General features: G+C 50.9%; 1 protein-coding gene across 1 annotated transcript; it reads right to left on the bottom strand.

Moving 5' to 3' along the window:
- Window positions 1-7,654: 7,654 nt before the first annotated feature.
- On the bottom strand, window positions 7,655-10,515 carry Fezf2 (FEZ family zinc finger 2). The gene is made up of 4 exons (XM_076867868.1): window positions 9,658-10,515; window positions 9,182-9,316; window positions 8,859-8,991; window positions 7,655-7,914 (listed from the first exon to the last, which is right to left on the bottom strand). The coding sequence occupies exons 1-4, from the start codon at window positions 10,513-10,515 to the stop codon at window positions 7,655-7,657; spliced, it is 1,386 nt and encodes a 461-aa protein (XP_076723983.1).
- Between the last annotated feature and the right edge of the window lie 3,129 nt (window positions 10,516-13,644).

Here is a 13,644-nt window from a genome sequence, read left to right as displayed (position 1 = left end):
CTCCTCTTGGTAACTTTCAGTGCCCAGTAGAGTGCCTGGTGCATAAGGGGTTTTCAAGCCATGTTGGTTGAATGAATGATGATGAAGCGTGTTAGTTGATAAGGGGTCAACGAAGTTATTTCATCAATTAAAGGCAGCATCATGATGAGTTAGTGGAAAGGACAAGGGTGTTCAGTGTTTGGGGGGGGGGTTTGTTGGTTGGTTGGTTTGTTTTTGAGACAGAGTCTCACTAAGTTGCTGAAGCTGGTTTTGAACTTGCAATCCTCCTGCCTCAGCCTCCTTAGTCACTGGGAGTGAAGGCATATGCCACCTCATCTGGCTCCATCAGTGTTAGTAAGCCGCGGAACTACCTGCATCTGTTAGGATGCAGGTTCCTGGGCCACGGAGAGATTTGTTGACTTAACATTTTGATAAATGAGGTGCAAGAATGTGCATTCTTAGCACATTAATGTGATTATCATGCACATTCCAGTTAGAACTGTGTCAACCTACTCACAGGCATCTGAAGGTAGATTCCAGCTCCATTCTGTTCCACTTCTGTGACCTTAAGGAAGTCAGACCTGTCAACCACTCAGTTTGCTGCCCTTCAAACTGGAGGACTGGGGTTCAGTGGTAGAGAATGTGCCTAGCCATGCAGAAAGCCCTGGATTCAGTCCTTGGCAAGAAAAAAGAAATGATAAAAATGGGACTAAGGGACTTATCCAATTTATATGTAAACAGTAATGAACAAGATAATATAGGTGGTTTCTTTATAAAGTGCTCCATTAAAGTTTTACTGATACCAATCTGGTGTGCTGAGGCATGCAGGAGCCAGCTGCTATTCTAAGACTCCAATGATAAATGTTGACTTATTTCATCTTCACTATTGCCCTGGGAGCGAGGTGTTCTTAAGAACCCCATTTTGCAGACAAGGAAACAGAAGAGTGATTTTTCTGGGTAAGTGACACAACAGGATTTGAACTCAGCTGCTCTGGGATCAGATCTCAGGATTCAAACTACATAGTTTCCTTTATCCTTATAGATCATTTATTATCCTCCCCTAGGTAATTCACCACCAGCCACTTTGGGGACACTAAAACTCTGAGGAGAAAGAATTGCAAATAAGACTCAGGGCTGAAGAAGACTGAATGAGGGGAACAATAATAATGAATAGGTCAGGTCTTATGGTTTAGACAGGATGCTTTGAGAAAGAACCAAATATATATATCAGACTCTGGTCTACCTCCAATGGAATCGTTCCTTTTCTTCTCCCTTTCCTGACACATGCCTTCTAGATTCTATAACACCTCTGTGCTTTGAAAGCCAGACTGGTCCTTAATCTTAGATGACTGTTTTTATTTTGAATTGGTAGACTTCTTCCCCCTTCCTTACTTCTAGACACCAATATATTTTTTTATTTTTTTCCACGAAGCATGAGCAAAGCCTGGAGTGTAAGCCAAGCCCTCAGAAATGTGACAACTGCTACCAAGTATTTGAGAGTAAAAATACAAAACCTGGAATCAAGATACAAATGCTATACTCTAGTACCTGCAATGGCATCCTTCCCACCTCAAAGATGGGATGGATAGATAAAGGCATTAAGAAAACACAGGCAAAAAAAGAAAGAAAAGAAAACACAGGCTTAGCACTCACCTGGGCACAGTGGCACACGCCTGTAATCCCAATGACTGAGGCTGAGGCAGGAGGATCACAAGTTTGAGGTGAGCCTCAGAAACTCACTGAGACTTTGTCTCAAAAATTAAAAAAAGGGCTGGGGATGTGGCTCGGTGATAAAGTGTGTCCAGGTTCAATCTCCATACCAATAAAAATGTTTTAAAAAAGTAAAAATTAAAATTAAAAGGGCTGGGGGTGTAGCTCAGTAGTATAGCACTCCTACTTTCAATCCCCAGTACCTTCCCCATGGGGACAGGACCAGTGCAGGGCACACAAGGAAAAGAATCACAGGCTTTATTCTGGATTACTTAGCTGGGAGATTCACCTTGAACACTCAGCTCACCTCTGAATTCTGTTTACCTGGCTCTTCTCAACAGGGTTGGTAAAAGAACCTCAAACACTGGGGCTGCTGGGGCTGCATTTATAGCTCATTGGTATAGTGCTCGTCTAGCATGTGCGAGGCACTGAATTTGATCCTCAGTGCCACATAAAAATAAATAAATCTAAAAATATAATAACATTAAAAAAAAGAACCTCGAATGCTTCTGAATTTGGAACACCTGGATGCTTATGTTTAATTAAAGTATAATGTGTCTCAAATGGACATACACCCTTGGCCTACTTTGGACAAAAAGGAGACATTAAAATAAAGCTATTCTTCACCCAGATGCACAATTATGAAAAATAATTTAAATCTGTGATGCCTGGTTCCACAAACCCAAGTGCCACCAATGTCCTCATTTCCTGGCCACCTCTGCTTCATGCAGAATTAGGAAGCCAACCACTTGAGGGTCACAACTGTGAATGGTCACTAGGAGAAAGGAGAGCAGAGAACCACCTGAGTACGTGTGCTGACAGCACAGGGTGTCCCCTGGGGCCAAGGGGTCTAGAAGAGAAGGGATGGTTTGGCACATGCCAACGGCTAATTACCAGAGACCAGAACTTTTGGGGAGAAACCCTCCAATGCTGGCCTGATAGATTTTTGACTCATGAAAGAAACATCCAGAGGGTGGGTGGGGGAGGGGGGCGAAGCAAGAACTTCAAATCCGAACCTCCAGAGGCCCGGGGCCACGACGGGAGTTTGCTCTATGCTGGAGAGCTCATTTCCTGGCTTCTTTCCTAACTCTTGGCCTGTTGAGTTCTTCACACTGTCTGTCCACTGTCCACCAAGAGGCCTGGCCGCGGCTCCTTTTCTTGAGCTATGTACTTTCAACCAGTTTTGAGCAGCCCCATTTCAGATTGGCCTTTTTATGTTTGATATAAAGAATAGTTGTTGGCCAATTTCATCTTTTCATCGCTGTTCTCTAGGCCTGAATCCAAGCAGTTTGTCAGATGCTCATTAACTCCCCCTTTGGCTCTTTCCAGTGTGTCTCCTAAGCTCATTGTGCCAAGAACTAACGCTTTCTTTTACACGATTCTCTTTCTCTGCTCCATCAGGGAGACAAATTACTTTCCAAAAGGGATCGCCAGGGATGGTTTAATGAGAATTTCTTTGGGGCTAGGCATGGAACGCAATGTAGTTAACATTCGGTGGACTTAATTGGACTTTTCTTTTCTGCCTCTTTTTAAAAAAAAAAAAAAAATCTGAAGCTATCCTGTTAATCTCTCATTTGTAATCAATTGTGTTGACTAAACAAAAGTCTAGGTCGTCTTTTCTTCCTGTCCCAGACAATCCTTTGTTGCCTCTAAATGCCTCATTCTTGAGTGATCCTGGTCTCGTAGATGGGCCCGATTGTTGACAGTTCATTATTGCGCTTTTGTCCATTTAATCTTTCTTGCTGTGTTTTGCATGTGCATGCCTTAATGAGCTCCGTTGGCAATTAACATGTTTCTAGGAGCAAACTGGTTGCTCAGACGTTTGAGAGGCAAGTGCAGGGAAAAGGGCAACGCAGCTGCCTTGAGGTTGTTTATTTCCCAGCGTTTTCTTAAGACTCCTGTCCCCTCTTTGGCAGCACCCCCCCACACACACTTCGTCCCATCCCTTTCCCTACCCGAGCCCATTCACCACCTGCACACCTGGACGCGCCTTCTTCAGTAACTTACAGCCCGACTCAGGCCACCCCCTACCTTCTCCTGAGCCAAACAGCAAAATGGGGAGGGAGGGGGCGGCGGGAGGGGCTTGAAGACCCACCTCTGCAGCCAAGGCAAGAACGGTCGCAGTACCCCCCAAAATGTGTCTGGATCTGGCAACTTCTTCTTTTCGCTCTTTGCAGAGAGGAACCTCTAACCCGCCTAAGGCAATGGGATTGTACAATCTGTTATGTACAAGGCTGTGGCTTTGGAAGAGGCTTTTTTTTTTTTTTTTTTTTTTTTGAGTCTTGCTGGCAAGATTGCTGAAGTGTGAGCAGTCATGGACAGAACAAACATCTTGTAGGGGAAAAGATAATTGGAGTCTTTTTTGTGTCTGTGACAGGATTCCCCTCCCCCGCAACTAGATTTTTTTTTTAATTTTTTTTTCAGGGTGGCCTCTTCAATTTAATCAAGGTTAGAATATTAATATGCAGCTGATGACTACCTTGTTTAAGTCATTTATTAGTATTGTAAGCTACAAGTCATGCAAACAGTTTAATATTAAGAAAGGGGAAAAAATCAGAAAACACAGCCTTTCACCCATTAATTCCGATGCACAGTGAATAACTAAGAAGAATCCCAGCTTAGATTGTTATTGAAGAGGTTTAGCATTGGCTTCAGAACTGGTGCTGGCAGTGAAAGGTGTGTAGTAATTCAGGCACAAGGTTCCTTCTCTCCACTGCAAGGCTTTTCAGGTGAAGGAATCCTTTCCTGCACCCCACACCAGACGGGAATCCACACGTTCAAACCCGGGAGTGACTTCAAACCCATGGAAAGCAGAGCTAAGCCTTATAGATGCAGAAATATTCTGTTTATCTACAATTACAGTCAGATGTGAAATAACACCTTCTCAGGTGAGAGCGATTGACAGAAGCTGGTGTGAAGGTTAAGAAGCAATCAAGTTACAAGGGAACAACCTCAAGGAGATTGGAGGGTGCAAGGAACTCTGAGCAGGTATACCCCTGAGCCACAGTAAGTCTTCCAGACTGCAGAGATGAGCAGTCCAAGAGAGAAATACCTCCTAAGACACCTACGAGTTTTATCTTATTTGCTGCCTCCTTTACAAGGAAACAATCCCCACCCCTCTTCAGAACTGTCAATCTGGAAACCATTCTCTCTTCCTTAGGAGATGGCTGACCCTTTTAGTTTCTCTCCTGTAGAAACTTATTACAGAAGACTCTCTCAAAGTTCTCTCACTTGACGGGTTAGAAAGTTATCTCTCTGACTGGCATGCTCCGGCTTCTTTATTTATCTTTTTCTTCTTAAAGAGAAGAACTTGACCATGATTTTCATGTGCAGGCCAACTTCTCCCTTTGAAATCCTGGTGTCTGCTTTGCCCAAAATTCTGGAGCTATTTAAGGAGGTGGGCTGGATGTCCTTCGATCTCCAGAAGTCATTTCAAAAGGACCAGCTCCAGAGAATGGAAAGGATTTTGGTTGACTATCATAGAGTACTCAAGATGTCCAGGAACTTAGGGGGTTGTGGGAATGTCAGTTAAGGCTAATAAAACATTGTACGACAACAAGTGATAGAGCTGACTCCCTAAACCCCACGCAATCTGCACGGGTAATGCTTGGGGAAAGTAAGACGACCACGTCCTTAGTCGCCCAGTCCTCCTCGTCTGCCCATGCTGGGGTTTCCTGAGGTTTATAGCATGCACCGAGATTTGGGAGTTTTAAATCTGCATATTTCTTTGGGTCCCAATCTCTCCTCAACAAACTGTAGCCAGAACGAGATAACATTTAAAATCCCCCTGGCTTCCTCGTCCCCCCTCCCCTGGCTGCGTTTTCCCAGACTTGGGGTGGGGGGAGGGAGGAGAGAAATACAAAAAAAAAAAAAAAAAAAAAAAAAAACGAGGACGCTCTCCTTTCAGGAAATGGAATTCTAATGTACGCGTTCCTATTTCTGAATCGGAGGTACTAAAAATACCCCCGCGACAGCCTGAGGAAGCTGTCGCCGTCCTCTGTGCAAACAAAATCGACAATTCTCCTTCCCTGCGCAATGGGTCTTCGAATTGGGCGGGGGCCGGGGACAGAACCGTCCGCTGAGACCAGGACGGATCTTTCTACCCTGCCCTGGAGCGTCATTCCCTGGAACCCCAATCCCCAGATTCCTCCTCCACCAATTAGGACTGAAGGCAGCGTTGGTCTCCCAGAAGCTCGAGTTTGAATCCTTCCTACCTAGCCCGGTGACTCTGTGCATCTCGTTTAGACGATCTCTGCCTCGATTTCTTCGACCGTAAAGTGGGAATAATCAGCGACAGCTTACGGGTTATTGTTAACAACCGAGAGAATGGATCAGGTTCCTGGCTTGGAACCAGTGCTCGGGACAGGAGTTTTTTCGCTCGTGGAAGCCACTGGAGCTCTCAGCACTGAGCACCTACTGTGTACCACGCATTAGGCTCACCAACACTCAACTCACTTTCAGAGATACTTGGGGGTGGCCCTTTGCATTAACCATCGTTCCCTCCAAATAGGCGCCCCCGCAGTGGAAATCCGCGTGGGGTCAGCGCCCAGCTGTCCTCGCCCCCTCAATGGGGAGGCTGCGTGGAAGCACACTCCCGGGCCCAGTGCCGCATTTCTTGCCGGCGCTGGGTAACATTGTTCCAGAAGACGTGGGCTGAATCGCGGCGCGGATATTAAAAGTGTGTGGGGAGGGTGGGGGGCAGGCCCGGCGCGACGCGCCAGTAATCCGAGCTCTTGATTATCCAGATTCGGATCAAACGGGGCGGCGGCGGCCGGCCCCCTCCTGGGAATGATTAGATGATTAATGTAATGCTGTTTGAAGGGTCTCTGTTTTCTCTCTTAATTTGGGTCATTACTTAGAAAGCAAGCGTGAGATCATTTCATCAGCGTGCTCGGCCGCGGAGATAGCTATTCAGGAAATGGGCTAACTGCGCAGTAATCAGGACCCAGGAGGCGGCAGCGGCGAGCTCGGGGAGCCCGGGCGCGCCCTCCCGCGGCAGGGCGCACGGCACCGGGAAGCCCACCCCAGCCCAAGCGCGCAGGCTAGGGAGCCCGGAAGCTCTCGCGTCCCTTATTCACCAGCTCTAGCCGCCAGGGGAGGCTGGGAGCAGTGGTTACCTTCTTTAAGTTACCTAGAGGAAGGGACGTGCCTAGAAGCACCACAGCGAGGCAGTGCCCTGGCCTTTAACCCTTACACTGCGCCATGCTTTTTACTGGAGCACCCAGAAGCTGCTCCCTAAATTCAGTCACTTTAACCCTTTAAATTTTTTTCTCACCCAATTAAAGCAACACCCAGAATCCCAAGCGTCTGAACAGTCACCAAATAAAAACTTGGCACCTCCTGGAGGCGGATGTAGGCCTTTTTGCCCTTGCTTCTGGGTGCTTTAGCACACCAAGCGCCGCAAGAACACCAGTTTGGCCTCACCTTGGGCCCAAGTGCTCCAAAGGAAGTCGTATTGGGGCAGGGAAAGGTTACAAACGTCTATTTCGAATTCGTTCTTTGGAGTTGCGGAGTTCACCTTTCGAGGAGGGGATGGGGGAAAGAAAACGCGCACTAATGATTCTATTTATTGAGTCACATGTGTATATATTCCGTGTTCGCTTGTACAGGAGGAATTACATGGCTGTATAAAGATGGCTGGGAACGCCGCGCTCTTCTGGGGCGCTCACGGTGACAGGCTGAGGTTAAAAAACCTGCTGCCCGAGGAGAAGCCGAGGCCTGGAATTAAATACGTTTCGGCGCACTGGATTTAAATAAATTTCCTGAATATACAAAGGTGGGAGCCACGCGTTTGCTGCCAGTCATCCAGGAAACGTTTAACTTTCCAAAAATATGCTGGTTTTGATAAATAGCTATTAGCCTCTCTGCTATAGTTTTTTTTCCTTTTAATTTTAGAAATAAGTTTATACGTGTGATCTGTTTTTGGGGTGGTACAGGGCGGGAAGGGAGGACAAGGCAGTAGCTCTCAGCTCTGCACTGTCCTAGTCAGGTCCTTTGCGGAGGGGGCAGTGGGGCCCACGCTGTCGTGGAGTTTGCGCACGTGTTTCTTTAAGTCAAAGTTTCTGCAAAAACCTTTGCCGCAAGTGGTGCACGTGAAAGGCTTCTTGTCATTGTGGGTGTGCATGTGGAAGGTCAGATTGTAGACCTGGTGGAAGGCCTTGTTGCAGATGGTGCATTTGTACTGTTTCTCGCCGCTGTGGGTCAGCTTGTGGTTCTTGTAGTTCCCTACAGGAGACCAAAAACAAAAACAAAAACAAAAAAAAAGTAGGGGTATGCAGTGGAATGAGAGGGCCCAAGGCGTCCCGGGGGCGGCTCAGGTGCCCGCGCAAAGAAGGCGACGCTTGGCTAGGCGGGCGCGACCTCTTCGAGTGAAGAAGTTGTCAAACTTCGTATGCGTCAAGCCCGGGGCACTCCCCAAAAGGACCGAGCACTGAGTCTTGCGGAGCCGGCCCGAGCCCCTACCCTGCCCCGCACAGGGGCCGGTGAAGCGTCCCTCCTGCCGCGCTCCGCCGGCCGGAAAACTTTCGCAGCCCAGACACACCGTGTCCTTCTCCTAGCAGATGCCTCGCTCGAAGAAATTCGCACGAACCCAGGCTTCCTTCGCCCCCCCCCTCTCTTTTTTTCCTTTATCATTTTTTAAAAAGTCACTCCCTCTGGTCTCCTAATAACCACCTGGAGATCCAAAAGTGCCTTGGGAAATCTGAGCAGGGCACAAGGCCTGGGGAACTGGGAATCTTACATGTTTCCCCCCAAGTCTTAAGTTGTTCCCAGGAGGCAGATATTCCCTAGATATATATATATATATATATATTTTTCCCATTTCAAAAGGGAGAGCCGAATACAAAGGGAATCTCTTTCTGGAAGGCTTTACTCTCTCTTTTTCCTACTTTTACCCCTTCTGCCCCCCTCTTCCTTCCTTCCTTCCTTCCCACCTCCCAAATTCAGAGTCTCCCGGTGCATCCGGCTGGAATACAGGGAGGTCTATTAACCCAGGCCGGAAAGCGTCCACCTACACCCATCAAGACCCGATTCCAAAGAATCGCTGGCTCTACTCTGCGGCTTTTGTGCTGCCGATCTCCAGATCCCTCTTTGCCGTCTCCCCCACCAGCCGCAACCCGCAGAGTAAAGTCTCGAGGTGAGGTGGGGAGAGGGCCTCGCTGGCACTTTACCTTTTTGGTGAAAGCCTTTGCCACAAAATTCGCAGACGAAAGGCTTGTAGCCCGCGTGGATGCGGATATGCGTGTTGAGCGTAGAGCTGCGGTTGAAGGCTTTGCCGCACTGGTTGCATTTATGCGGCTTTTCCTGCGGAGAGGGGCGCGCGCACAGTAAGACTGAGATCACCGCCGGGCAGAGGCCACCTCCCGGACACCTCAAAAGGGACACGGTTTTCCCCGAAAGGGTAAGGGGGAAATCTTTGGCCATCCTATCCCCATCGCTCAGACTTGGGGTGGGAGGTTGCGCGAGGGCCAGGCCTGACCCGGGGGCCACATACCTGGGTGTGGATAATTTTGTGTCTGCAGAGCGTGCTGGCCTGGCGAAAGCCTTTGCCACAGACTTTGCACACGAATGGTCTGGCACCGGTGTGGACCGGCATGTGGCGGGTGAGGTTATAGTGAGCGTTAAACACCTATGGAAGGACAAGAGGGGGCTTTGTGCCGAGTTCCACAGAGGGCCTGCTACCAATCCCAGGAGGCCACACAGCCAACCTCCCCCAACCAACACCCCAGTTCAGAAACCAGAGCCCTTTAGCAAAGTGTTTCCCAGTCTGCTTCCACCAAGTACCGTGTGACTGCTGACAGCGGCATTCCCATTTTACAGAATAGGAAACTGAGGCCCAACCAGGCACCCAATTTGAGTACGCAGCTACTGGAGAGCTCCTCAACTGGAGAAAGGGGTGATCAAGGCTGCCCCAGGGAATCAGCCTTCGCCGGTCGCCCCTCCCGGCCCCCAGAAGACCTTGGGCCTCACCTTGCCGCACACCTCACAGGTGAAGTTTTTGGGCTTGCCGTCTGCAGAGCCCCCGGGTAACTTGCTGTGACTCTTGACGACCCCGCGCTCAGCGGTCAGGGCCGAGTTCTCCTTCAGCACCTGTTCCAGCGGTGCGGGCAAGCGCTCCTTATGAGGATAGGGAGCTGGATGGGGGAACTTGTCCGCAGCCAGGCCGGCCAGCTTGGCGTTCTCCAGCAGAAAGAGCTTGGGATGCGCAGCTAGAGCTGTGGGAGCCTGCGCGTTGAGGAGGCCAGAAGGGAAAAGGTGGCCGCCGAGAAGCTCGGAAGGTGGGTATGCGGTCGAGTCCAGGTAGTTGAAGTAGTAGAGCGAGCCGCTGGCCGGCAGCCCCACGGCTTGGTTGATGACCTGCGGCTTGATGACCCTGCCGGCGGGCAGTGCAGAAGGTGCAAGGCCCAGCTCGGCCTTGCAGCACACGCCACAGTTGGTTTTGCACAAGCCGCTGGCGCCGCACACTGGGCCCCCCCCGCCGCCGCCGCCGCCGCCGCCTCCTCCTCCTCCTCCTCCACCGCCGCCCGCCCGGAGGCTGCTTTTCCAGAGCTCAGAGTAACTGAGCAGTGTCTTGGACGGCACCTCGTAGCCTAGGGGCTGGAGGGGGATCATACAGGGCAGCGGCGAGCAGAGGTTGAGCAGTTTCTTGCTCGGGCTGCCGTCCGCCTCCAGCGCCCCAGGCCGGGGCTCAAAGGGCGCGCGGGGTTCCGACGTCTTGGCCATGATGCGCTCGATGGAGAAGGCCAGCGTCTTGGAGGTGGCCGGCGACGCTCCGGCGCGCGGACAGGCCGGGGGCACCATGGTCTCCAGGGAAGCCGAGCTGGCCATGGCGCACGGAGCCGAGCCGAGCCGGGCTGGGCCGGGGCACAGCCTCTCTCCTCTAAGTCTGCATTCCGGAAAAGGCAGGGGGGGAAAACCGCAATTTAATAAGCACCTAGTCGGGCCGGGTCACCCATTTGCATTCAAATGAACAGAGGCAGAACAAAGTGCACCCAAGGGTACCAAATTACCGCCCATTAACCCGGCGCGCCAAGGAACCCACCAGCCCCTGCCCTGGGACTATGAAAGGGGGAAGGGGGAGGGTTTACAAAGGAAAGGGAGAGAGGGGAAAAAAGAGAAAAGAACCTCAAATTAACCCCCCAGAGCCCTTCCCTGGACCCAGGCCTCCGCCACGCGTGCTGGGAGCTGGACAGTGAAGGGGCAAAGTTAAAGAGGACCGGGAGAGCCACCTCGCTTTTACCTCTTTCCCCCACCGCCAAGGAGATGCGTTCCGAGCCATGCAGCGTGTCTCTTCTGTCACATTTTGATGGCAAACATCTTCCCCTCCGCGTGAGATCACTGTCTTTTACATTCAGCTGACATCACATGAAGTCACTTGAAGTGGAATGACATGGGCGGCGGCGCGGCTCCCGTAGCGGACCCTGTGTTCCCCCGCGCCTGCCGGCCGCCGCCGCCACCGCCCCTCAAACTTTAAAAGGAGGCAACTGGCGCCCGCGCTCCCCTCGGGAAAGTGCGAGCGGTTTGCGAATCGGGAAGGAGGGAAGAGACGGGAGGGGGGAGGGGGAAGGAATCGTGATGATTTTGCCGGTGGAAGGAAGGGGGGGGGAGCTCAAACCCAAACCTAGGCAGAGTTCCGTGCGTGATTCACAACTTTGGGGGCCTACGGGTTTGGGGGCACGCGGGGAATGCGGGGAGTCCCGGACGCGCTGCCCCAAAGGGCCCCCGTGTGTCCGTCTAGTCACCGAAGTATCCCTTAGCCCTCCGCAGCCGAGCTGGGCATCGTGCTAATAAACTGCCATTTACCCACGGAGCCGGCGCCAGCCCCGAACACGCGCAAATGATAATTACCTCATTAGGATGTGGCGCATGGACGCGGGCGTCGCGTTTGGAGGGGGGAACTTGTTAATGGGGAAATATTAATTTATGCAAAAGCAACGAGCTCGCCTTGGCTGGCGTCGGAGGTCGGGAAAGAGCTCCCGCCGCCTAAGGACGACCTCGAAGCGTCCGAGAGAGCCAGGCCGGGATCCCCGGGGCCTCTGCGCGGGGCGGGTGCGCCTCCGGCTTTCTGGACTCCCCGCCTGAGGCCGGGGGTGTCTGCACTGAGAGCTAGAGGACTGTTGAGATCCTAATCGATCCGAATTGCTGATTTATGATCGGGTTTCCAAGGCAAAGCCGGGCTCTGAGGCTGGTTTAGGGCTGCGTGCGGGGAGGATTCGGAGAGCAGCTCTCCCCGCTGATGGGTACTTACTGTTTGTATAATTGAGAAGGTCCAATCTCCACCTGTTTAAGGAGCAGATTGAAACAGCAGAACCTCCCCTGGATCCTATTAAAACGTTTTTCCTCCTAAGGCCATTCAGTCGAACCAATTTTCCGAAGTGATTCATAGAGCTGAATTCTGCCAAGGCAGCTCTTTCACTTTTAGCCACTAAAGCACCGCGTGGAACCGGGTTTTGTGTTTTTCTAAAATAAAGAGAAGGATTATCAGAGGGGAGAGGGAGGGGGCCTGAAGGGGGGCGGGCAGAGACTTAGTGTGGCCAGAGGTACAGGCAGAGGGAAGAAAAGGCCCTTTTCTAGACAGGCCCCAAGTAAGTTCGGAGGAATTCAGCGTTTTGTGCCTAGCGCACAAAAGCAGCGCGCTCCGCGCTTGGTTTGGAGGGGCTGAATTCATCTGTTTGCAGACCATTCCACCTGCGTATCACAACAAACTGCTCAAAGACGCTCCAGCACTTTCAACAGGCCGGGTGCTCTTGGCGACAACAAAAGTGGTCGAGGCTGAGGGTTCTTATGGGGAGGGGTGGTGGCTAGCAAGAGAGCGAGCGAGAGAATTAGGTTTAGGAAAGGAGGAGGGGTGGGTGCAGGGGTTTTTGAAAACTTTTGGCTGGTTTTGTTCGCGGGACAATTATATCTTGCCAGCCGGCTTTTGCAAGACCACGAGCTTTGTAGCCGCAACCACAGTTTAAGAGGATTACGGTGGGTATAATATGAGCAAACAGCGTTGAGGGTTTGATAGTGAATTCCATCTCCAAAGACACACGATCATGTGGAGTTGGAGAAAGTGCTGGTGGAGGCAGATCCTTTCCTTCACTCAGGAACAGGTCTTGAAGGGCTGAGTTCCATTCCCATCCCAGGCCCCACAGCAGGGCAAAATACCCACCCACCCCCAAACCACCAAGGGATGGACAAGGAAAGCTCTAGTTTTAGCTGCTGCAAATAACTCCCTTTTCCCCTGTAGAACTTCTCTTTCCTTCTACCCATCCATCCAGTTGTAGCTCCTCTGTCATGCTATTTCAGACCAGATATGGACAGGTAGGGAAGGGAGGAACAAAGAGAGGTCTTTGAGGAAAAGTGGCATGGAGGGAGGCTACAGGAGGTTAATGTTCTCATTTTGCCAGGCTCAGAAACTGCCCCTAAATTCAGCAATCTTAAGTCTGTTCCCTTAACATCACCCGCCCCCCCACCCCCGGCAAATTCCAGATTTCCAAGCTAGAGAGAGGCTTGCCCGTCTGGAGGAGAACATTTCCATACAGCCCATTTAATTTAGGACATGTTCAGAGAGACTGAATTTCAGCCCCAGTGTACTCCCTTCCCTATGTTAATAGGAACACAAGAGCCCAGGTTCCTCTCCTCTCCCACCAAACACGAAGCCAACCACTCACTCCAATATTGAAACAATATCAACACACCCGCAACCTCACAAAACCTGAATTGCTATCCGACTTTCCTGTGGATCCTGTTCGCCACCAGCATCGCACCCCAACCCTTTTTCCAAATTGGGTAATTGTTGATCTCCGCAGCAGCTGAAAGATCTGCTGGTTTGAAAGCTCCATCAGGCTGAAAGGCTTCCAAAGGCTTCCCGTGAACCTGCCTTGCCATCTCTAGTGCTTTTTTGTGGCTGTATAAGCCATCTCTCTCTCCCAGGCATCACAAATGAGTGCTACCTCCACAGAAAGAAAACAT

This window comes from Callospermophilus lateralis, chromosome 1, assembly GCF_048772815.1.
Source record: "Callospermophilus lateralis isolate mCalLat2 chromosome 1, mCalLat2.hap1, whole genome shotgun sequence".
NCBI lineage: Eukaryota > Metazoa > Chordata > Mammalia > Rodentia > Sciuridae > Callospermophilus > Callospermophilus lateralis.
This window is presented reverse-complemented; position numbering and strand designations above follow the sequence as displayed.

What these genes read in the sequence shown, in the direction of transcription:
- Fezf2 (XM_076867868.1), bottom strand. Translation starts at nt 10,515, where the DNA reads ATGGCCAGCTCGGCTTCCCTGGAGACCATGGTGCCCCCGGCCTGTCCG. An exon ending in CCTGTGAGGTGTGCGGCAAG is followed by an intron (nt 9,317 to 9,657) that starts GTGAGGCCCAAG and finishes GTCCTTCCATAG; the next exon opens with GTGTTTAACGCTCACTATAA. An exon ending in CAAAGGCTTTCACCAAAAAG is followed by an intron (nt 7,915 to 8,858) that starts GTAAAGTGCCAG and finishes GGTCTCCTGTAG; the next exon opens with GGAACTACAAGAACCACAAG.